Here is a 24,191-nt window from a genome sequence, read left to right as displayed (position 1 = left end):
TAAATGACGGCTCCCGTGAGCCTCTTGCTGACGAGCACTGGCGATGCACCTGTGTGCCTACTGAGTGGTACAAAAACCTGTAAAGACGTTTGGCGGCATTTCTAGCGACCCCTTCAGTTACATACGCTCTCTGCTGATGACGGCCGAAAGCCAGAAACACGTGTCCAGAGATACGGCACTCGCTGCACCTACCTTAGGTGAAAGACTTTCTACAGCGATACGGCACTTGCTGCACCTACTAAGGGTGAATAATTTTTTGAAAAATTCTTGCTATTTATATTTAAATGACTGCATTTACCATGATGCCTTGGGGCTATTTTCCGCTTGAATGCAAGGCAGTGTGCTCCCTTTTTCTTTTTGGATGTCTAAATGACGGCTCCCGTGAGCCTCTTGCTGACGAGCACTGGCGATGCACCTGTGTGCCTACTGAGTGGTACAAAAACCTGTAAAGACGTTTGGCGGCATTTCAAGCGACCCCTTCAGTTACATACGCTCTCTGCTGATGACGGCCGAAAGCCAGAAACACGTGTCCAGAGATACGGCACTCGCTGCACCTACCTTAGGTGAAAGACTTTCTACAGCGATACGGCACTTGCTGCACCTACTAAGGGTGAATAATTTTTTGAAAAATTCTTGCTATTTATATTTAAATGACTGCATTTACCATGATGCCTTGGGGCTATTTTCCGCTTGAATGCAAGGCAGTGTGCTCCCTTTTTCTTTTTGGATGTCTAAATGACGGCTCCCGTGAGCCTCTTGCTGACGAGCACTGGCGATGCACCTGTGTGCCTACTGAGTGGTACAAAAACCTGTAAAGACGTTTGGCGGCATTTCAAGCGACCCCTTCAGTTACATACGCTCTCTGCTGATGACGGCCGAAAGCCAGAAACACGTGTCCAGAGATACGGCACTCGCTGCACCTACCTTAGGTGAAAGACTTTCTACAGCGATACGGCACTTGCTGCACCTACTAAGGGTGAATAATTTTTTGAAAAATTCTTGCTATTTATATTTAAATGACTGCATTTACCATGATGCCTTGGGGCTATTTTCCGCTTGAATGCAAGGCAGTGTGCTCCCTTTTTCTTTTTGGATGTCTAAATGACGGCTCCCGTGAGCCTCTTGCTGACGAGCACTGGCGATGCACCTGTGTGCCTACTGAGTGGTACAAAAACCTGTAAAGACGTTTGGCGGCATTTCAAGCGACCCCTTCAGTTACATACGCTCTCTGCTGATGACGGCCGAAAGCCAGAAACACGTGTCCAGAGATACGGCACTCGCTGCACCTACCTTAGGTGAAAGACTTTCTACAGCGATACGGCACTTGCTGCACCTACTAAGGGTGAATAATTTTTGGAAAAATTCTTGCTATTTATATTTAAATGACTGCATTTACCATGATGCCTTGGGGCTATTTTCCGCTTGAATGCAAGGCAGTGTGCTCCCTTTTTCTTTTTGGATGTCTAAATGACGGCTCCCGTGAGCCTCTTGCTGACGAGCACTGGCGATGCACCTGTGTGCCTACTGAGTGGTACAAAAACCTGTAAAGACGTTTGGCGGCATTTCAAGCGACCCCTTCAGTTACATACGCTCTCTGCTGATGACGGCCGAAAGCCAGAAACACGTGTCCAGAGATACGGCACTCGCTGCACCTACCTTAGGTGAAAGACTTTCTACAGCGATACGGCACTTGCTGCACCTACTAAGGGTGAATAACTTTTTGAAAAATTCTTGCTATTTATATTTAAATGACTGCATTTACCATGATGCCTTGGGGCTATTTTCCGCTTGAATGCAAGGCAGTGTGCTCCCTTTTTCTTTTTGGATGTCTAAATGACGGCTCCCGTGAGCCTCTTGCTGACGAGCACTGGCGATGCACCTGTGTGCCTACTGAGTGGTACAAAAACCTGTAAAGACGTTTGGCGGCATTTCAAGCGACCCCTTCAGTTACATACGCTCTCTGCTGATGACGGCCGAAAGCCAGAAACACGTGTCCAGAGATACGGCACTCGCTGCACCTACCTTAGGTGAAAGACTTTCTACAGCGATACGGCACTTGCTGCACCTACTAAGGGTGAATAATTTTTTGAAAAATTCTTGCTATTTATATTTAAATGACTGCATTTACCATGATGCCTTGGGGCTATTTTCCGCTTGAATGCAAGGCAGTGTGCTCCCTTTTTCTTTTTGGATGTCTAAATGACGGCTCCCGTGAGCCTCTTGCTGACGAGCACTGGCGATGCACCTGTGTGCCTACTGAGTGGTACAAAAACCTGTAAAGACGTTTGGCGGCATTTCAAGCGACCCCTTCAGTTACATACGCTCTCTGCTGATGACGGCCGAAAGCCAGAAACACGTGTCCAGAGATACGGCACTCGCTGCACCTACCTTAGGTGAAAGACTTTCTACAGCGATACGGCACTTGCTGCACCTACTAAGGGTGAATAATTTTTTGAAAAATTCTTGCTATTTATATTTAAATGACTGCATTTACCATGATGCCTTGGGGCTATTTTCCGCTTGAATGCAAGGCAGTGTGCTCCCTTTTTCTTTTTGGATGTCTAAATGACGGCTCCCGTGAGCCTCTTGCTGACGAGCACTGGCGATGCACCTGTGTGCCTACTGAGTGGTACAAAAACCTGTAAAGACGTTTGGCGGCATTTCAAGCGACCCCTTCAGTTACATACGCTCTCTGCTGATGACGGCCGAAAGCCAGAAACACGTGTCCAGAGATACGGCACTCGCTGCACCTACCTTAGGTGAAAGACTTTCTACAGCGATACGGCACTTGCTGCACCTACTAAGGGTGAATAATTTTTTGAAAAATTCTTGCTATTTATATTTAAATGACTGCATTTACCATGATGCCTTGGGGCTATTTTCCGCTTGAATGCAAGGCAGTGTGCTCCCTTTTTCTTTTTGGATGTACAAACAGGAACTTCATCGCTCCTCTCAAACTGAGATGGAAGTGTCTTTTTCTGCTGGCAGTGCCTATCACTAGTGGTGGGGGACTAGGACATTTACAGATGGGGCACCACCTCCACCAGTAATCTCTCTCGCCTTAGCAATGCCACTAGAGATAATAAGTAAATATGAGCATTTGGAAAACAACTGTCGTGCCCCCTTTATATTTCGAGGTTTGGCCTTCATTTAAATGTGTTTCATTTGGAGTTTATAGAGATATTTACTGCTCTGAGTACTTCTACATGTACAGTCCACACAGAATGTATCTACCTCTACATGCACTCTAATTAGTTCAATTAATAGACAAAATAAATTATTCACTTTGGAACCCCGTTTGCTTCCTGATATTGCATTACACAGTTCCACATTCAGATTGAGATGACTTCAAGACGTCTGGCTTTCTGTACAGCCAGGTTAAGTTAATATACTTTGATTTCTAATGATGTCTTCTAGCTGAGTGCTAAATCGTGACTGTCTACCAGGGAGGTCAGTTACTCGGGGCCATAAGCTCCCCCTCACAATCCAAAGTAAAGACATGGAGTGCTCTTCTCGGTGTCTGCTCTTGTCATTCTCTCCTCACACTATGGAGAAGAAACCTGTTCTGCTGAAGAAAGAATCCCTCCTATTTACCACTTTTGGTATGGGGCAGATCCTGCTTCTCTAATTCAATGAGGAAAGCTCAGGCTTCTTTTTGCACGAGAAGACACTTGTCTTGCTGTGAAGTGGTACCATCCCGAATTGAAGAGAATAATTTCCTTGTTCCTTCTTTCCTGGTAAATATTATGTAAACATTCAAAAAATGATAAGATCACAACTTTATATTCCTGTGGACACCATCATAATGATTCTTAACCAGGGCGTTTATCAGCCTTTAGCGTTCTGAGTATATCTATCATATGGATGAAGTGTCTTGGCAATCTTACCAAACAGGTGGAACTCTTCAAAGATGTTCATCGTAGAGACGTCAAAAAAGTGGATATCTCGACTAGTGGTGGCAACTGCTATTTTGTGCACATTTGGCATGTACACTGCATCAGTCGTCCAAGACTTGAACCTCCTTTTCCCGACTTGTGTATTGCTGGCATCATCTGAAATCTACAAGAATAAGAGCTGCATTAAAAGTAGAGCATGCGCAATGTGTGAGATGAAACAAAATGTTGATTGGGTTAATTGATGTCAGCCCTCATTACGCATACTTAAGGTAGGGCGTTTTGAGCTGTCATATTCCTTTGGACGAGCTATTTTTAGGTATTAGTGATTAGGAGTGCTGGAAGCTTGAGCTTTCTATGTCGGTGTGAGCCACTCATGCTTTTTGCCACTATACATTGCATCAGTTCAGGTACCTCAAAGAACCTAATATAGTGGCACCCGGAGAGTATTTTGTGACCATGCCCTTCATACAGAGTGGAGCATAAGTGGCCATCTATTGACAATCTGCTGCTGCTGTTTTCTATGGAGCTCCGTACTATTTGCAGTAGTCCAGTCACTGTACAGATCTGCATTATATGTTAACCATGGTCCACAGGTCTGAATAGTCTATGTTTAATAATTACCTCAGACTCATTAAACTAGAATATTCATTGATCAAATCAATGATTAATTGTAAGCATATGTACTTAACAGGCAGCATTTGCCCTGTATGTTAAGTACATATGCTTAGAATTGTACTAGTGGTTATGGCATGCAGGTTAGGATCTTCCATGAGTCTTATGTTCGTACAACAAAATATTTGTGGTGCATTTCTATCTGCCAGCGGGAGTGAAAACTACAAGGTTATCATTAACAAGCTTGCTAAGTTAAAGAGGTTGGTTTCTGTTGATATTGTTGAATCTTGAGCTTCATTTGCTAACAGGTGATCTCAGTGCCAGGCACGCAGGCATTCTGGCAAATGTTTAAATTGATTAAGTGATGTTTGCGGTCTAGTGTTTAATGGATGCTTTTTTGCAGATCCACATTTCAACAGTAAAACACACAGGTTATTTGAAATTCTAGAGTCAGAACAGCTAATACTTTCAAATTGGGCAGTGGATAGACATCAAATTGTGAAATGTCCAAACTCATCTGGTTCTATAGAGTTCCTTCTTAAATTCAGTTTTATTTCTGGCCCATCTTTTAGTTGCTATATCTGGTGTAAGGTAATTGAAGGAACAGAACTTGATCACTTTCCTCAGGGATGTTAGTTTAAATATTAAATGAAGGAGTCTACTGTAGTGATTACAGCTGATAGCTTCTCCCATGAAAAGTATCAACAAATTGAATAAGACAAAATGAAGTGGCAGATTAACATCGCTATGCACTGATAATTACCCCATAAATTACGTCACTCATGACATCTTTGATAACAGTGATAGAGTGACTCTAACATCTGCAGTCACAGTATTGATCACATACCTGTGCATGGTGAGGGAGCAAGTTATAATTACCTTAAGACACAAGTTATAATTAATTGAGGTAACTCTAACTGGTGAATTTCTATAGTTTGTATGTTTAAAATGTGAGCCTAACTATAACGTCCCCGTAACCTTTGTTTTTTTCAGTGAATATTCAGTAAAAAAATATATATATATATGACAGGGACGTTATAGTTTGGTTCAGAATTTACACACACAAACCCATAGAAGTTCAGCAGTTGTAGTTTGAGTTATCTCAAGTAACTATAACTTGTGCCCAAACTGCTAATTACCCCACATATTACATCAGGTATGACATCTTCTATGACATCATTGATAATATGACTGCAACATTTACAGTAAAATTATTGATGAGAAACCTGTGCAATGGCTAGAGCGCAAGTTATAGTTACCTTAGGGAGCAAGTTATAGTTAAGTGAGATAACTATGACTGGTGAATTTTCATGAGTTTGTGTGTATAAATTCTGAACCGAACTATAACGTCCCTGTAACCTTTGTTTTTTATAGTGAATTTCTAAGTTTTTTTTTAACATTAAGGAGCATTAAATTAACTTACATTAATCCAACCCGAGCTGCGCACAGCCGAAGGCAGCTGTGTCTGGCCTCCATCCAAGCCCTGTGGTCAACCCCTCATAGGCATCCAACCCCGTTCCATGCCAGCCCTTGGCAGTGCATGGCGGCGGTTGGCCGCAGGGCCTGTCTTGCGGCCAACCCCCATAGGCATCCTAACCCGTGCCACGCATAGTCTTCGGCCGTGCATGGTAGTGGTTGGCTGCAGGGCCTATCCTGCAGCCAACCTCCTGCAAGCATCCAACCCTACACCATGCAGGGCCTTCAGGCAAACAGACGTGGCTTCTAGGTCATTTTGCGCATATGCATACTTTCAGTAGTTAAAAGGGAGACCAACATGCTCTATTCTACACAGGAAATGATGAGAAAATCCCACTTGTCACTACAGAAGATATTGCTCTCCAAAAGAGCAACAAGGCATTCACCTCCATCAAGGATTTCAGATAATTTTTCAAGGTGGAACTACAGACAAAACACACTTGCTTTGCCTTGGCCAACAGCAACACGTTAGAATGATTTGTACTTAGGAGCTTCAACTGGGGCACCTTGTTTGTTTATATTTGTAAGTGCTTCCTGTTAAAGTTTAATTTCTGTGAAATGAACGTCACTGCCAGAGTGGATCATTACCTGCTTAGAAGAGGTCACAGTCTTGTGCAAAATGTCAATCCAACTGGAGTAGTTTCTACTGGCTAACTGGAAGTGCCATCTCATTGGCTAAACTGTATAGTGCATATTCTACACTACAGCTGCGTAAGGACCCCGAGGTATTGTCTCAGTGACCTTGTGTGTCTGTAGTTTTGGCATGTGATTGTTCCTTGAGCATCCTTTTACTGATAACGTAAATCCTCATGTGTAAAAAAAATGACACGACTACAGAAAATTCAATTTCCACCAAACAAGGGTACTTCTGGCTAATGAGATTGTTCCTCGAGCATCTTCATAAATAAATATGCCTAAGATATTTATGTGCTGGAGACCGTGGGGAGAGCCTCAATGTCCCCACAGTACCTGCTGGGTTCCCATCTTCAGCTGGAGCCAGCATTGCTTACACACACAGGGAGCAGCAAAAAATGCTGTTCTCTGCATGCTGGAGCAATCCTTTTATCTGTCCATTCCCAGAGAGCAGGAGCGTTTTTTCTGCTCCCGCCCGCTGGGAGCGGACTTACAGTATGCTCTTGCTTGGCAGGTGCTGTCAACGCAAAAAGCTATCTCCCGATGGTGGGCACCTCGGGAAATAGAGCGCCAGCCCAGGGGGGTGGCAGTCCCAAGGACTAAGAATGGCTCCAGGAAGGGAGCCATGTGCCCCCCTCATTTTCAAATGCATGGCTTTGCCCCGGGGAGGTGGTGGTCCTCAGCACTCTTAAGAGCCACATAAGGGGGGTGAGCGCAGCTCCCCTCGAATTTATAAATCAAGCCCTGGGGGAGTGGTGGTCCCTGGGGCTCTAGCCAGCCTGAGGTGGAGGTCTGCGCGGCCCCCTTCCAATTTGTAAATAAAGCCCTGGGGAGGCGGTGAGCCCCAGGGATTGTTATAGCCTCAGGAGGAGGACCGTGTGTGCCACCTGCCAACATTTTACGTTTCGGTATGCCTCCAAGACCAGGCCCACCAGTAGGCTAATCTGTAAACATGTGCAGGAGACCATTATCAATGAAGTTATAGAACAAGTCATTAGTGATGTAATATGGAAGGTAATTAGGAGTGCATGCGAGGGAGCAAGTTATAACTACTTTAAGGCTCAAGTAACTGTTACTCTAGATAACTATAATGGTGAATGTCAGTGGTTTTGTTTGTCAAAATATAACGTTTTAACTGAAATATTCATGTAAAAATAATGTCACTACAACCTTTTCTTGTGACTTTTTAAACTTAAAGTAATATCTTATTATCATATTCAGCTCTTAAGGCTGTTCCTGGCACGGAGATGGTCGCAGGGCCCCCTCCCCTTTAATCACTGTTTCGGCCCCAGGGGATGGGCTCCCAGGGGCCTTGCGCAGGCTTGGTGAAAAGGATTGCATGCCCCACATACCTTTAAAATTGATTCTGACACTCAGGCCCTCATTCTGAGATCAGCGTTTTTTGGGCTGGACCACCGTGTGAAAACCCACCACCAGACCGCCAGTGGTGGCGGTAGAGTGACCACCACATTATGAGTCACAAAGCAAAAACTGCCATAAAACAGCCTGAAATTTGACAGCGTGAGGCCAAACAAGGGCGTGAGAGAGGCGGTCCCACCACCAGCACCGCCACAACGTCACGACTATGCCCGCCATATTACGATGCACTTTTGTGCACAGCGGTCCCTGCATGACGGTGAACCCTTGACAGTTTGCACCGCAGTGCACCGTCCTATAGGATGGCGTTGCTGCAGTGGAGGACTGGGGCCCATGACCATCGTTGCTGGAGGTGACAGTCAGGTATGTGGCGGCTGTCACCACCGACATCTCCCTCATCCCAGACGACCCCCTTGACATGGGCTGCAGTGTGGCCCAATCAGGTAGGAGGGTCGCCTGTAATGGTGGGGTGCATCTGCTGTGCATGTGTGTGATGTGTGCATGCATGTGTGTGTACAGGTGTGTGTAGGGGCGACAGGAGTGCTTATTACTTTAGACTGTTGCGTTACTGTCAGGGTTTTCATAGAGGGGCGACTGCCACGAAAACCCTGGCGCTAAGCCCCCTCGTGGTGGTATGAGGCATGCTGCCGGACCGGAGGAGGCCCCCGCCAGCCGTGGCAGTCCGCCCGCACTGGTGAGTCTGGCGGTGATGTGGCTGTATGTCGTCAGCCACACGGCCGTGCTCCTAATACGGCGTCTGCACCGCCGGGCTCGTGGCACTGCCACATCCAATGCAGCGGTCCTCAGACTGCCATGGTCGTAATGAGGGCCTCAATCTCGGCCTTTGCCCATCCTGGATCCTAAGATGGCTGCCATCACATCATTGATGATGTGGTGACAGCAACTCAGATTTCATCTTGAGAGCTGTAGGCTCTGCGGTGTGAAATATCTATATTTTTGGGTTTAATTTCTCAAAAACTACTTGATGGATTCACACCAAATCACAAAAAGCACGCCTTCTGGATCAAGATCTATCTTTCTGCCAAATTTGGTGTAAATGCAATTTGCGGTTTGGGCTGAGGCTGTGTCTAATTTTCATATAGAAACATAAATGGGCCCCCTGTTTTTCTCAGCCCCACTTGACAAATCACCCTGAAACTTTCCAGTTAGGAGCTGAGGTTGAAAAACATTTAAATAAAATGTTTTGTGAAGATTTGTCATTTGCCTTAAAGGTGTTAGGAAAACAAAAAGTCCCTTTTCCTATGTAAATGCAGTCCTTACTATAATCCGTTATCTCTCATCAATAATTTCACTGCAAATGTTGCAGTGATATTATCAATGATGTCATAGAAGATGTTGTAAGTGATGTAATATGTGGGATAATTAGCAGTACATGGTGAGGGTGTGAATTATAGTTACCTTAGGGCATGAGTTATCGTTGCTTTAGATAACTATAACTGCTGAATTTCTAAGGTTTTGTGTGTGAAAAATCTGAACCTAATTATAATGTCCCTGTGGCGGACCACTGAAGCCCGGACGTAGGAATGGGCTGAAATGGGACCCCGGGGGCACTATCGACTTTCCAGTTGTTGTTCTAGTATTTTACCATACCGCCCCTGTGTAGGTTCAAGGGAGCGGCACCATACAGTATGGCAGCTAAGATCCTGGAGGAGAAATCGAGTGGAGCAGCAAGGTGAGACAACCCAAGGACAAGCAGTGAAAGGTGAAGAGGGGGACCGATGAGTGAGCACGCCCATTGGAGGAAGGAGAATACAAGGACAACAACATGTTGTTGGGAGGATCAAGAGCACCCAGTGGAGAGCTGGCTGGCGAACAGGAGGACGCGACCACAGATTGACAGATCCAGGAGAGGTGAACAACTACCTCAGAGAAAGGCATGCAGGACAGGGCCGCCACAGCTCGTACCCTGGACCGTGGCCTCCGGCAAGTACAAGGGCACGTGTCGGTGTAGTCCAACAGGTGGAAGCACTGCTAGGGTTTTGACACGAGCCAGTCAGTGGCGTCGGGCGCACTATGCCTCACTGTTTTGGTGTGTCACGCTACCTTATTGTTCTGCCATCTTGTTATACATTATGGTTCTACTGCTTGTATCACTGGGTATGATAAAAACCCACTAGCACTGGCACATAACCCTTTGGTTTTATATAGCATTCCACATGGTCACCTGATGAAAGAAAGAGTGGGGAGCACAGCAGGTTTACCCTTAAAAAAACGTGTGACACAGTGGTGTGGTGCTGGGAATATACATATATAAAACAACCAGAGAGTATAAAGTCCTCTGTATCTGTTTTCTTTTCATCTCTGAGGTACATGCCAACCCTCAAGAGACTGAGAGGAAAAACAGTCCCCATCGGAAGAAGGAGTTCAAGGGCACCAATCAGAGTCATCAGAGTTTCATGCTGATCTATATGAAGAAAGTCATATTAAAATCTATTTCACCTTTTATTTGGCTCCCTGACTCATCCATTTTCCTGTGACAGTCCCTGTAACCTTTGTTTTTTTCAGTGACTTTCAAAGTTTTTTTTAAATTCCATTTCCTAACTATAACATCCCTGTAACCTTTTGGTTTCTAATGAGTTTCACCATTTTTTTAATATCAATTGTACTACGATTTGACCCATATTAATTTACTAATATACATTTTCACAATTTCATAAATACATTTTACTCACACGTTCATTCTTATTAGACATTCTTATTTGAGATTTTAAAACTAAAAATGTTTAAACTAAGTTAAGGTAACATGTAATCTTTCTACAAATCCAATGCACCAAGTCTTTAATTTTTTTAAATGCATTTTATCGATCCGTCGGGAATCCTCAGACAAATAAGGGATCTGCTGGTTATATTGCACACATTCAGTACAAAAACAACAACACATTTAATACAAGCATATGCTTCCGCAATTTCTATAAGTGTTTCACTGTCTGTGTGTGGGTGTGTGAGTGGCTGTGTGAGAGACTGTGTGGGTATGCAAGTGGCTATATAGGTGTGTGAGTGGGAGTATGAGTGGCTGTGGGGGGTGTAAGTGGGTGTGTAAATAGGTGTGTGAGTTGGTGTGTGAGTGGTTTTGTGGGTCTGTGAGTGGGTGTGTGTCTGTATGGGGTTGTCCACGGAGCAAGACCCCAATCCTTGCAGATGATGGATCCCTCAAAGACCCCTCCATCCGTCCCATCGAGTCAGGTTACCTCTACCCTGACCCCTTCTATTACATTTTGTTTCTCCCCCTTGGAACCATGTACTGATGCACAAAATAGTGGCTGCAACTTTGGTTGTGTCCAGCCAATCAGGACATTGATGTTGGCGCGTGGATCTGCCGAGATACGTGGAGGATCTTTGGCGGATTAGTGTCCCTAGATATACATAAATCTTTTTACTTTAATAACTTCAAAACTACTGAACAGATTTACCAGATTACAAAAATCACTCGTACTGGGCCAAGATCTAGCTTTCAGACAAATTTGATGTAATTCCATTCAGGGGTTCAGACTGTAGTCATGTCTAAAATCCCTATGGGAAAACTGCATGGGGAAAATGCATTTTAGGGCTCGCTTTTTTCTCAGCCCCTGCTTGACGGATCACCCCAAAATTAGCAAACTAGTTTAAAAAATTTCATGAAGATTCGTCAAATGGCTCCAAAGGTATTAGCAAAACAAGAAATGTTTTTCCTATGGAAACTAGGTCCTAACTATAACTATCTACTGGTGACCACCAGTAGGTAATATTTATGTGTATGTATATGTGTGTATATAGATATAGATATATACACATATATATATATATATATATAGTCACAAAAAAAAACAAAGGTTACAGGGACGTTATAGTTAAGTTCTGAATTTACTCACCCAAAACCTTTGAAATTCAGCAGTTCTAGTTATGGCTAACTCAAACAACTATAACTCGCGTACTAAGGTAACTATAACTTGCACCCCTGCAATGCACAGTTTTCTCATAAATAATTTTATTGCAAATGTTGAAGTAATAATATCAATGATGCCAAAGAAGGTGTCATTAATGATGTAATATGTGAAGTAATTAGCTGTGCATGGCGAAGGCACGTTTTTGCTCACATATTTGAGTTGCAGTTTTGATTTTGTGCATGTGTGTGAAAGTGCACTGCTGTCAAAAATATTGAAAAGACAAAAGTAAAAGAAAATGCAATGCTTACAGGTGAGTGGGTGTATTGTGTCTTTGGCGAGGGTTAAGTGAAGGGATGAAAGTAAATGCATTCAAGAGTGAAAAAAAGCTGCTGAAGAGGAAAGAGAGGAGGTGTAACAAATGGATTGATGAGCGATGGAGAGAAAAAGGGCATACATGTCTACCATTGAGTGAACATAATGGGAGTGATTGAAGAACCCTTGCACAAGCCCCACTAATATTTAAATCACAGCCTCATAATTAAAACGTTTGCAATATTTAACTTTTTACAACAAAAGCCTTGAGAAAGCCAATAGTTCTGGCCAGTTTTTGGTAAACGTCTGGTTGTATTATGTATCTGAATTAAAACTAATTGAAATGTCAGAGAGGTACCAAAATACAGTTTGCGTGGTGCACTGTGGAGATATATAGGGCCTATTTAGCCTGTCCGTCAATCTCCCGACAGGGTGGCCACCACCTTCGTGACGACCACCCCACCTGACCTATTTGGAGTTTCCTGCTTGGCCTGCATTGGTCTTGATTTCCACCCACTGGCCAAGGGGGAAACAGGCTACAGCATTGTCTCCAGCTCGAGATCGGGCCATTGGCAATGCTGTAGCCCGCAGGCTGCACTAGCACCCTCGCAATGTTCACTGTCTACAAGACAGACAGTGAACATTGTGACTGTGCTGGGCAGGGCAGCGCAGGGGCCCCCTATGGCCTCTGCACCTGTTCCCTGCCAGCCTTTTCAAGGCGGTGAAGCCACCATGAAAAGGCTGGCGGGGAACAAGCAGGGCAAGAACAAGGTCTTAATCTGGCAAATTATGATCTCCGCCAGGCCATCAGGATCATGGATCCTAGTGGTGCTGGCTGAACCCCGCGAGTCAGACCGCCAGGATCTTTATGTGGCAGTCGGACCGCCACAACACCAGTAGTCCCGACCGCCACTACAGAGCTGGAGGTCCTGAAGACCGCTGGCCTTGTAATGAGGCCCTTAGTTTATGTTTTATAACCCATAATTATATAGGCCATGACCCTTTTAGAGACCCCCCACTTTTTACATCCTGAAGAGAACTATGGAGAAACAGCAAAAAGAAACAACACAAAGCTGAAAAATTAGCTGAAAGAGTGAGCTAATGGTGGAGGGAGTGTCTGTGGTGGATGAAAGAGTCAAGAGGTGGAATTAAGAGAAACAAAGCATTGATATTTAGCATCTGTGACATTCAATTGCGCCGGCAAAGCTTTAGGCACTGGCTCTTATGCCTTTACAAATTAAGTACTGGTTTTGACTGTGGTAATTTTAACGAAAATATAGGCATTGTGGCATACAGTTATGCTCCAATTTCAAAGTTTTTTAGAATGGCTGAAAACCAAGTGTTTATACAGTTCAGTTGGTGATCGAGTCCACCTTGCAGAACCCTGCCGGCCATGTAAACATAATATGAAACAGAAGGATTTTGTTTGACTCTAGAGTTTGGTAGCTAAAATTATCTAAACTATCCAATCAGCGCAGACGTGTCATTTGCCATCATGAACAACAGATCAAGGAGGATCCAATGGTTTAGAGAGCTAGACTGAGCTAGTCTTCTGAAAGTTCATTTCTACTATTATACCAGGGCAGTGTTTTTTACATATCTTAGAGTCTCACTATGAGGCTGGCGGTCTTGCGACCCCCAGCCTCGTGGTGTTGGTCAGGACCACTGCTGCTGTGGCAGTTCGACTGCCACATTAATACCCTGGCAGTCAGACCACCAGGATTCCCCTGTCTCCAACCCATCAGTGATCCTGATGGGTTGACGGCAGGTGGGGGTTCCAATCAGCCAGGGCGGCGCTGCATGCAGCACCGCCCTGCTGATTACGACCTCGTTCTCCTCCAGCCTTTTCATGAAAAGGCTAGCGGAGAACAGGTGCAGGGTCGTCACTACAGCAGCAGCCACCCTGTGTTTGGCAGATGGAAACACCTCATAATTACGCCCTTAGTTTGAAAGCTGGTTGGTTTTGAGAGACACTTTTTACTAACTTTGAGTAAGGCTGCAGGTTTATGATACAAAAGTACTTAAAGCCTCCACCCTCATCCATTCTCCCCCAATCAGGCTGCACAGATGTGAGGGAAGAGAGGAGACAGTCATCTCCTGAATCCGTATGCAGAACTATTGCAAGCAATTTATTCATAATAATGTAAAAAACCTTTTACCTCATAAGATTTCTGAATGTGCAAGTCACTATCCCATGCAGTCAGAATACCCCCTTTGCTGACGGTCATAAACCACACTGGAGGAGGAGAAGAGATGGCCAAAATACAGCTTGTCGGCTCCTGCTGCAAATGTAAAGAATACATTAATTGAAGAGTTTTGTGTTATCACTCAAGGTTGGATGAGTGTTGCTTACATTTGACTTATAGTAATATTTCAAACTATAAAGAAATTTTTGCCAAGTAGTAAAAGCCTGGTGTACTGTTTTCAAGACACTCAGCCTCATTTTGGGTATGGGAAAGCCCATCTGCCAAACTCCTGACAGCGTGGCTGCTGCCTTTGTGGGGACCACCCTGCCTGACCTATTAGGAGTTTCCAGCTAGGCCGGCTTGAAACCTCAGTTTCTGCCCGCCGGCCTAGCAAGAAACAGGCTACAGCATTGTCTCTGGCACGTACTCGAGCCGGTGGCAATGCTGTAGCCCACAGGGTGCACCAGCACCCTCACAATGTTCACAGTGAACACTGCAACAATGCTGGCCAGGGGGACTCCTGCACTGCCCAGGCCAGCTGCATGGGCAGTGCAGGGGCCCCCCGTGGCCATCTGCACATGTTCTCAGACAGACTTTTCAAGACGCTTCCCAGTCTTCAGTCTTTCTGACTTCACACCCCCATTTGAGCCTCCAGCTTGACCACTAGATTTCGGCTTCCCTTGTCTCCTTGCGTAAACTATGTTACCTAATCTCTCATTCTCTGAGCTTCAAGGCTGTGTTTTAGACTGTCAATTTCTGTTGCTTCCCAATCTTTTGACATTTTCCATGGCCTCATTGTTGCTGTGCAGTTATCTTTTGATGTGCAGAATGTGTGGAGTGAGAGGCCCCGTTTCTCCCATTCACTCCACTACAGGTGGTACTGGAGGGCCGTGGGCAAGAGGTCACAACCTTATGCATGCCTCCACCTTATGCTTTTTGTTTTAAAATTGCAACTTTAAAGTGTATAGAAAAACCAGTAACAGTCATACAAGCCTAGAAACTGATACGAAGTTCCTATCTGAATAGGTGTCAGCTGATGTTCCCCCTAAATTAAATCACCACTGTATGGAAGCCTGATGGGAGATCTGTCCCATTTGGCAATGCCTGCTGCTAGATCCAGAATATGGGCGTAGGTAGGCATTAGCAAGAAAGGTGGACTAGGATTGGAAAAGTCAAAGGAATAGTGTTGTGCTAAAGAAAAACACTGAATTGCTAAATTTGTTTAGTCAAAAACTAAACAAAGGTTTCTTTAAATAGGCTAGTAATATTTTAAATTGTTGGAAACAGGTTTCTTAAATACAAGGCTGCTTATGTGAAATTTGTTAGGAGCATTTTCAAAGCAGGGCTATTTGAAAAATAATTTTAGGATGAGAAAATTGGCCAAATGAGGTGATAATTTCCCACACTCCTTTGAAACCTTTAATCCAAAGTAAAACTCTGGTCACATATTTCATTTATAGGATTTGGAGTTGTTGGTTTACTGACCTTATTCTGCAGGCAGAGCCTTATTGTAGGTTGTTGGGTGAGGAATGTCTCCTTTTTGGTTTTCACATAGTCCTTCTCTTTGTACTGCAGCAACATAAATGTACAAAACTCACTCCAGTCAACAAAGCCATCACAAGATGTGTCAACCTTAAAGCACAAGAAATATAATACAGGTTATCAGATTGATGGATATACAAAACACTAGATGGGCAATACCTCCAACCCATCAAAATACTACCAACTCCAGGGACAATCATGTCTGTTAAATAAAACAGTTTTGTATTATGAAGTCATAATGTGCAAATACAGTTTGTTACCTCCTTCTCAGGATGCAAAATACAGTAGATGTCCTATCCATTGGTTAACAAAATGCTTTTGCTTATCCAGAAAACTTTAGGAATGGGGGACAGTTTCAGTAGTTTACGCTGATGATTCACAAATAACCCTAAAAAGAGTAAACACACATGAGTTCAGAAGAACTGACGATGACCATTAATAAAGCAAAGGCGAAACCTACAGCACAGGTGAATACTAATTCTGCAAGAATATCTATGAACATACATAAAAGTTATGAGTCCTTGACAGGATTCCCTACCTTTTTACCATCGGTCAACTCTTAGAAGAGTTTATGAGTTAGTAAAGGTCAGAAATTCAAACAGGATTCCATCACCCAAGCTGTCCTTTCAGAATTTTACAAAGTTAGTTCGCACACAGATTTCAGTCCATTTCATTTTCTTCTGTGTGCCTATGGGTTTATCTACTTCAATAACTGTTACCTCACTGGCACCCACTTCCCATTTTCCCTATGAAAAAAGAAGAGCTCAGACTGGAGAATAACTATCAGGTCAAGGTCTTCTTCTCCTTGGTAATGGTACAGTCCCCCTCCCTTGATTGTCCTTGAAACTCCCAACATTCACCCTGTAATTACCTGTGAAAAGAGAAGGCTTAATCAGGAGGCTGTCTGTCAGGCCAAGAGCTTCTTGTGAAGTGACAAAGAAACAATCCTGAAATATTCTCCTAATATTGGTAAGTCCCAACACTTAACCTGTGGCTTAGAGTTTTCCCTGGGAGATCTAACCCACTTACTGTTTGTGAATTTCTGATTGGGTAAAGAATTATAGGCCATGCCTCCCAGAACAACTGACTCCTCCGGAGGAGTGTTTTGAGACAAATAGGGCACTCAACAGCATCTTTTTCAGTGTCCTCAGTAGAGACCACCATACCGAGGATGTTGTGACAGTCAAGTAAATACACATACTGTTTGTTTGTAGTGGGATGACTCCCAAAGCCACCATTCTCCTTTATGCAATTGACCCCATTACAGGTATTGAAGTAGTAGTTCACATTGTTCCAACACTGAACAACCTGGCCCTCTCTACTAAACATCATCTTAGGTTTGATTTTAAGTGAACAACAAAGACATCATCTAGAAAGTTATGTCAGTGAACTGTGGAAGGAGTTGAAGGAGAGATAATTTATTATAGGCTTGTACAGACCAAAACAAATTGTCACTCACCAGATGTCCTCCGCCTTTATTGCCAACTGCTGTATCATTTATGTCATTGCCATAGTCTACAGTGCTTCAACCAATATTAGAAACAGAAATGGGATTGGAAGAGAATGACTGGTGTACAGTGAAGTATGGACATTGCTAAAAAGATGGGTGCTTCTGAAAGGTCTTTGTATCTTGGATAAAACTGTTTCCATGACCGCACCACAAAGATTGAGCCACCCTGAGCTACAGGTTGACTTTTAGTGTAGGAAAACAAAATCAGCATGTTGAGGTTGTTTCAGATGAGAGGGTGCATCACTGGGATGAATCTATAAGTGTCATCTCTATGAGACTTGTAGGCATCATTCCATTAAGCCCTGATATATTAACACACAGGCCCATTGATTGAAATCAGGGATAGGAGTGCCCTAGACACACAGACTATTAAACACACTATTCAATTGGGAAAGGTTTAAAAAATATGCATGAAAGTAAAAATAAAATCAGTACAAAAATTCACTCTTGAGGTATTAGAGGAAAATAACTCCTCACAAGCTGTTAGCGCCCCTCAATTCAGCTTCAAAGACTATTCTTTTCTTCATATAGAACAGCAGAGTACAATGTAGGGTAAACTCCTAATAATCAGGGTGAGTGAATATCTCACATTCTAAGACATTTGTTTATTATGTGGGGTGGGAGGGTGACTACCCACTTCAAGGAATAATCACAACCCTTATTGGGATGAACCCTCAACCCCTGCACTAAATTAGCCTGAGCTCAATCCTATAGTGGCTATGGCGCAGATCAGGCAGGCTTAACTTGTAAAGTATTTATGCAATACCAAAACAGAATTAGAAACAGAGTAGAATTGATAAACAAAATGGGGCCAAAATGACAAAAATCCAATATGAAAACCAGAGATATGAATTTTTAAAGTTTTAAGTAAAAATAGTGCCAAGAACCACAAAGTGCCAATGATAGTGGAGGGTCTCAGGAGACCTGGACTGAGGCACAATTTGAGTGTGACTGTGATGGATTGTGGGTCAGATACACCAACGAGATTTTTCCTGGTCAAAGATTTTCCCTTCTGACTTTAGTCCTGTACGTCCAATCCACCACAGGTGATGCACATAGAGACACACAGGAAGTCAGGCAGAGGACAAACAGCAGAGTACAGTCCAGGTCCATTTGTCACTGATCAGCTGGTCCATTGCTGGAAAAAACCTTCTGTATCTTATTGTGTCCCTGTAGCTTTAATAGGAGGTAATTCTGCTCATCATTGGAGTCCACTTCGTTGTCCTGGGTACAAGAGGGAGCAGATCCAGTTCTTCCAGTACTCTTCTAAAGTCACACACAGCAGATTCAGCCCTCCTCTGATTTTCCTAGTGTCCAAGGAGTGTTCTTAAGTCGGTGCTTAGAGGTACCACAAGCTAGTGGGTAAGAATGACTCCTTGCTACACCCTAACCAATGAGGTAAAGGTTTCCGGGGCCAACCCGACCCACTTTGGGCATTATCAAGGTGGTGGAAGTCTTTGGCCTCACTAACCATGGGCTTTGAGTGGCAGGGGTGTGCATAGGGAGTGCACTATGGTAATCCTAGTGTCCTTTAACATCTAACATTGAAATCCAGATTCAGGCAGTTACTGTACACACAATAAGCAATAAACCCAGAGACAGTAGTCTGGTAGTACATAGGAGGGTTTCCGGTCACCAGGCTGGATACACAAGAATTGTTTCTGCATGTTGTTTGTGTCCTTAGACGTATGCCCTAAGTGTTTTATGTAAAACCCCAACAAGTAGGATTTGACACTGTAATGACAAAGAGGATGCTTAAAGTTCAACCCTGCATGTTCTGGTAGATTTAGAGGGTTCATATCTGCCCATTCAGCCTATTATTTGCTCCAGGGAAACATTTCACACTCATACTCACATATCTGAATGCTAACTTACTGGCTGCCAAAAGTGGGAGAGAAAATGCATATGGGCCTCCAGAGGCTTTTGAGGCAGGGAAAACATAACTTTTCTAAGTTTATGTTTTCCTTAATATTTATTAACCCCTTTGCTGCCAGGCCTTTTCCCCCCTCAGGTGCCATGCCGTTTTTGGGCTATTTCGGGCAGTTTGCGCTTAGACCCTCATAACGTTTTGTCCACATAAGCTACCCACGTCAAATTTGCTGCCTTTTTTTCCAACATCCTAGAAATTGTAGCGGTACCCAGAGTTTGTGGGTTACCCTGGAGGAGACCAAGAAATTAGCCAAAATAAAGCAATTTTTTAAAAACAAAATTGGAAAAAAAGGGCTGCAGAAGAAGGCTTGTGTGTTTTTTCCCTGAAAACGGTACCAACAAAGCGTTTGCAGTGCTAAAATCACCATCTTCCCAGCTTTCACAAACAGGCAGACTTGAATCAGAAAATCACATTTTTCAACACAATTTTGGCATTTTACTGGGACATACCCCATTTTTATTATTTTTTTGTGTTTTTAGTCTCCTTCCAGTTAGTGAAAGAAATGGCTGTGAAACCAATGCTTGATCCTGGAAAGCTAAACATTTCTGAAAAGTAGACAAAAGTCTGAATTAACCAAGGGGTCATTTGTGTAGATACTACAAGATTTTCCTACAGAAAATAACAGCTAAAAGAAATGATTGAAATTGAAATAAAAAAGGCATTTTTCTCCACGTTTACTCAGTAACTTTTTCCTGCGATGTCAGATTTTCAAAAATAATATACCGTTAAGTCTGCTGGACTCATCTGGTTGCAGGGATATAATGGGCTTGTAGCTTCATCAAGAAACCTTGGTTCCCAGAGCCAATAAAGGAGCTGCATCTTGCAATGGGTTTTCCTTGTATACCTGGTATACAGCAATTCATTTGGTGAAATATAAAGGGAAAAATAAGTATCAAGGAAACCTTTGTATTTCCAAAGTGGGCACAAGATAAGGTGTTGAGAATCAGTGGGTACTTGCACATCTCTGAATTCTGGGGTGCCCATACTAGCATGTGAATTACAGGGCATTTCTCAAATAGACGCCTTTTTTACACACTCTTACATTTGGAAGGAAAAAATGTAGAGAAACACAAGGGGCAATAACACTTGTTCTGCTATTCTGGGTTCCCTTAAGGCTCCCAATAAAAATGGTACCTCACTTGCGTGGGTGCGTCTGATGCCCGAGACAGGAAACGCAACATGGACACATCACATTTTTTACATTGAAAACTGACCTGTTTTTTGGAAAGTGCCTAGCTGTGGATTTTGATCTCTAGCTCAGCCGGCACCTAGGAAAACCTACCAAACCTGTGCATTTTTTGAAACTAGACACCTAGGGGAATTCAAGATGGGGTGACTTGTGGGGCTTTCATCAGGTTCTGTTACCCAGAATCCTTTGCAAACCTCAAAATGTGGCAAAAAAAACACTTTTCCCTCACATTTCAATTACAGTAAGTGCTGGAACCTGAAAAGAGCCACAAGTTTCCATCCACCCAGCGTTCCCCCACGTCTCCCAATAAAAATGGTACCTCATTTGTGTGGGTAGGCCTAGTGCCCGCAACAGAAAATGCCCCAAAACACAACATCGACACATCACATTTTCCCAAAGAAAACAGCTGTTTTTTGCAAAGTGCCTAGCTGTGGATTTTGACCTCTAGCTCAGCCGGCACCTAGGGAAACTTAACAAAGCCATGCATTTTTTAAAATTAGACACTTAGGGGAATCCAAGATGAGGTGACTTGTGGGGCTCTCACCAGGTTCTGTTAAGCAGAATCCTTTGCAAACCTCAAAATGTGGCCCAAAAAACACTTTTTTCCTCACATTTTGGTGACATAAAGTTCTGGAATCTGAGAGGAGCTACAAATTTCCTTCCACCCAGCGTTCCTCCAAGTCTCCCAATAAAAATGGTGCCTTACTTGTGTGGGTAGGCCTAGTGCCCGCAACAGGAAAGGCACTAAAACACTGTGTGGACACATCAAAATCATCAAATACAAAACTACCCGTTTTTGCGGGCGGCATCTGCGTTTTTGGTCCTGGGCTCAGCAGCCATATAGGGAAACCTACCAAACTCAAAAATTTCAGAAAACTAGACACCCGAGGGAGTCCATGGAGGTGTGACTTGCAAGGATCCCCCCTTGTTTTCTTTACCTGCATCCTCAGCAAACCTCAAATTTAGCTAAAAAAACAATTTTTTTCCACATTTCTGTGTGGGATCACCGCACTTGGACAAATTTACCTGTGACAGGGAAGAGCCTAAAACATGTTGAAATTGAGGGGGAATCAAAGCGGGTCCAAAAGGGCAGTTTGACCCAAAACATTTTTAGGCTGACAAGTGGGGCAGAATTTTATCGGTATAGATGCGACAATGCTGGGTGGTAGGAATTTTGTGGATTCCTGCAGATTCCAGAAGGTTCCATCACAAAAATGGGAGAAAAATGTGTGATTTCCAGCAAAGTTGGAGGTTTGCAGGGCACTGTGGGTAAGAAATGGTACGGGGTGCATGTGAAGCACACCACCCTGGACTCACCCAGATGTTTAGTTTTCAGCTTTGTCTAGGTCTTGTGGAGTTTTCTACATGGCAGCGTCCCAAAGTCCAAAAAGTGCAGCCCTCACCATTCCAAGTGGGACGATTTTGAGAGTTAGACAAGCTCTCATGGACCAAATGTAAAACCAAAACCCCAAATAATCGAAATATCCACTTGCTTGCCATGGGATAAGATGTTTTAGTGTGCGGGGGGAGAGGTGAAAGACTGTTACCCCCTTCAGTTGGGGTGGGGGCATAACCATGCCCATACTAGTTGGCAGCCACCACCCACAATTTTTTTTTTTTAGTTCCCTGGCATCTAGTAGGCTTTCTGCCGCTTAGGGAGTAGATCGGGGGTAATTGCCCCATCTGCCCACTGGTGGGCAGAAAAACTTTGTCCCCATTTATATGGGGAGGGGGTATGGCTATACCCACACCCTCTTTTTTTGAAAAAAATAAATCTTCCCTGGCCTCTGGTGGGCTTTCTGCCCCCCTTGAGAGCAGATGGGCTTTCAAAAATAGGCCGATCTGCTCCCAAGGGGGGCTGATATTGGACCTTGCCCATTGGGCTGCCCCCCAAAGAAAACACACACAAACACAGACACCATTACCTGGTGCCTAAGTGGGTTCTGCCCCTCCCCCCCTGAGGGCAGATTGGCCTAGTAGAAATAGGCCAATCTGCCCTCAAGGGGGGCAGAAATGGACTTAAATAAATTTGCCTCCCCAGGGGAACAACCCTTGCCTAAGGGGTTGCTTCCCTTGTGTAAAATTGAGGCAAAAAAATAAAAATCCCTGGTGTCTAGTGGTTTCTGCCCCACTGTCCTAATAAAAATAGGCTGCTCTGGCAGAAATGGCCTAAAAAGATTTTCCCCCCAGGGGAGCGACCCTTACCTAAGGGGTCGCTCCCCACATCTAAAAAAAAAAAACAAAAAAAAAAAGATCCCTGGTGCCTAGAGGTTACTTCCCCCCGTGGGCAGATCGGCCTAATTACAATAGTCCGATCTGCCCCTAAAGGTGGCAGAAATGGCCTAAAACAAATTTCCCCTCCCCCAGGGGAGCGACCCTTGCCTAAGAGGGTCACTCCCCTTGCGTGAAATTAACCAAAACAAAATCCCTGGTCTCTAGTGGTTTCTGCCCCCCTGGGAGGCAGATTGGCCTAAGACAAATAGGGTAATCTGCCCCCAAGAGGGGCAGAATTGGCCTAAAATAAAATTGTCCCCCCAGTGGAGCGACCCTTGCCTAAGGGGTCGCTCCCCTACTGCAAAAAAAATTAAAAAAAATAAAAAATCCCTGGCGTCTAATGGATTTTGCCCCCCTCTGGGGGCAGATTGGCCTACTTACAGTAGAAAGAAAAGGCCTTCAAGAAAATTGTCCCCCTACGGAGCGACCCTTGCCCAAGGGGCAGCTCCCCTTATTCATACATATATATAAAAAAAAACTCCCTGGTGTCTAGTGGGCATTTCTGCTACCGGATCGCCAAATGCTGAGAGAGACATCGAAGGAAAGGACTTTCCTTTCCTTTGATGCGCCTCCCGCCCCACCTCCCGGTCGGAAGAGGAATGCTTTTGCATTTCTCTTCCGCATGCTTCCAGAGTGATCGGAGGTGACCTCTGATGAGGTCAGCCTGCGATCTGACACCATCAGACTTCACTGGAGGGGGTGGGAGGGTTTGGGGGTAAAAGGGAAAGCGATTCCCCTTCCATCCCTGCCCTGGGGTTGGGAGGCTCATGGGGGAGCGCTAGCGCTCCCTCCATGGGCGAGTGCAGGACGAGTTGGTCTCGTCCACGCCACACAACAACCGAGGATGAGACCATCTCGCCCCAGGCACCTGAGGGGTTAAAAATCTGACTTCACCATTTGAATTGCATTTAGTAATTATTATAAATAGCCAAATATTTTTCTTGCGGTTTCCTAACATTAAATGCAGGGCCACTGGATTATGCAGCAGGGGATGGATAAATCATGTGGCAGGATTCAGTAAATCATGCTGCAAGAAAAAGCGAATTATGCAGCCCAATGCAGTACCTTATACTAGGAACTTACAGGTAAGTGAAATATACCAATCAGGGATATGCCAGTTTCACCATGTTAAAAAGAGGAGGACAGACACTTTATCACTGGTTGAGTCAAGTGAAGAAGGTGGAGAATGCCAACAGGTGTTCGCACATCCGCAGAGGTATAACGGCTGTAGGGTCAGAGAATAGTCATTCAAGTGAACAATGTAGTAGTGGGTGCCAGGCTAGCCAAAACACCTGCCACCACAGGTGTTGGAGGGCCACTCACTAAGGAGTGGGTGGTTGCCTATATAATACAAAAAGAGTGGCCAGGGC

General features: G+C 44.1%; 1 protein-coding gene across 1 annotated transcript in view; it reads right to left on the bottom strand.

Annotated features, from left to right (window-relative positions):
• The window catches only part of LOC138245864 (cilia- and flagella-associated protein 337-like), a 1,005,044-nt gene that overhangs the window by 682,469 nt on the left and 298,384 nt on the right, over positions 1 to 24,191 (bottom strand). Inside the window, 3 exon segments of the mRNA XM_069199842.1 lie at positions 3,888 to 4,059; positions 14,350 to 14,472; positions 15,862 to 16,008. Of these exon segments, the coding sequence (XP_069055943.1) occupies positions 3,888 to 4,059; positions 14,350 to 14,472; positions 15,862 to 16,008 (442 nt within the window).

Source organism: Pleurodeles waltl, chromosome 7 (assembly GCF_031143425.1).
Source record: "Pleurodeles waltl isolate 20211129_DDA chromosome 7, aPleWal1.hap1.20221129, whole genome shotgun sequence".
NCBI lineage: Eukaryota > Metazoa > Chordata > Amphibia > Caudata > Salamandridae > Pleurodeles > Pleurodeles waltl.
Note: the sequence above shows the minus strand (reverse complement) of the source record. Positions and strands in the feature narration are given on the sequence as shown.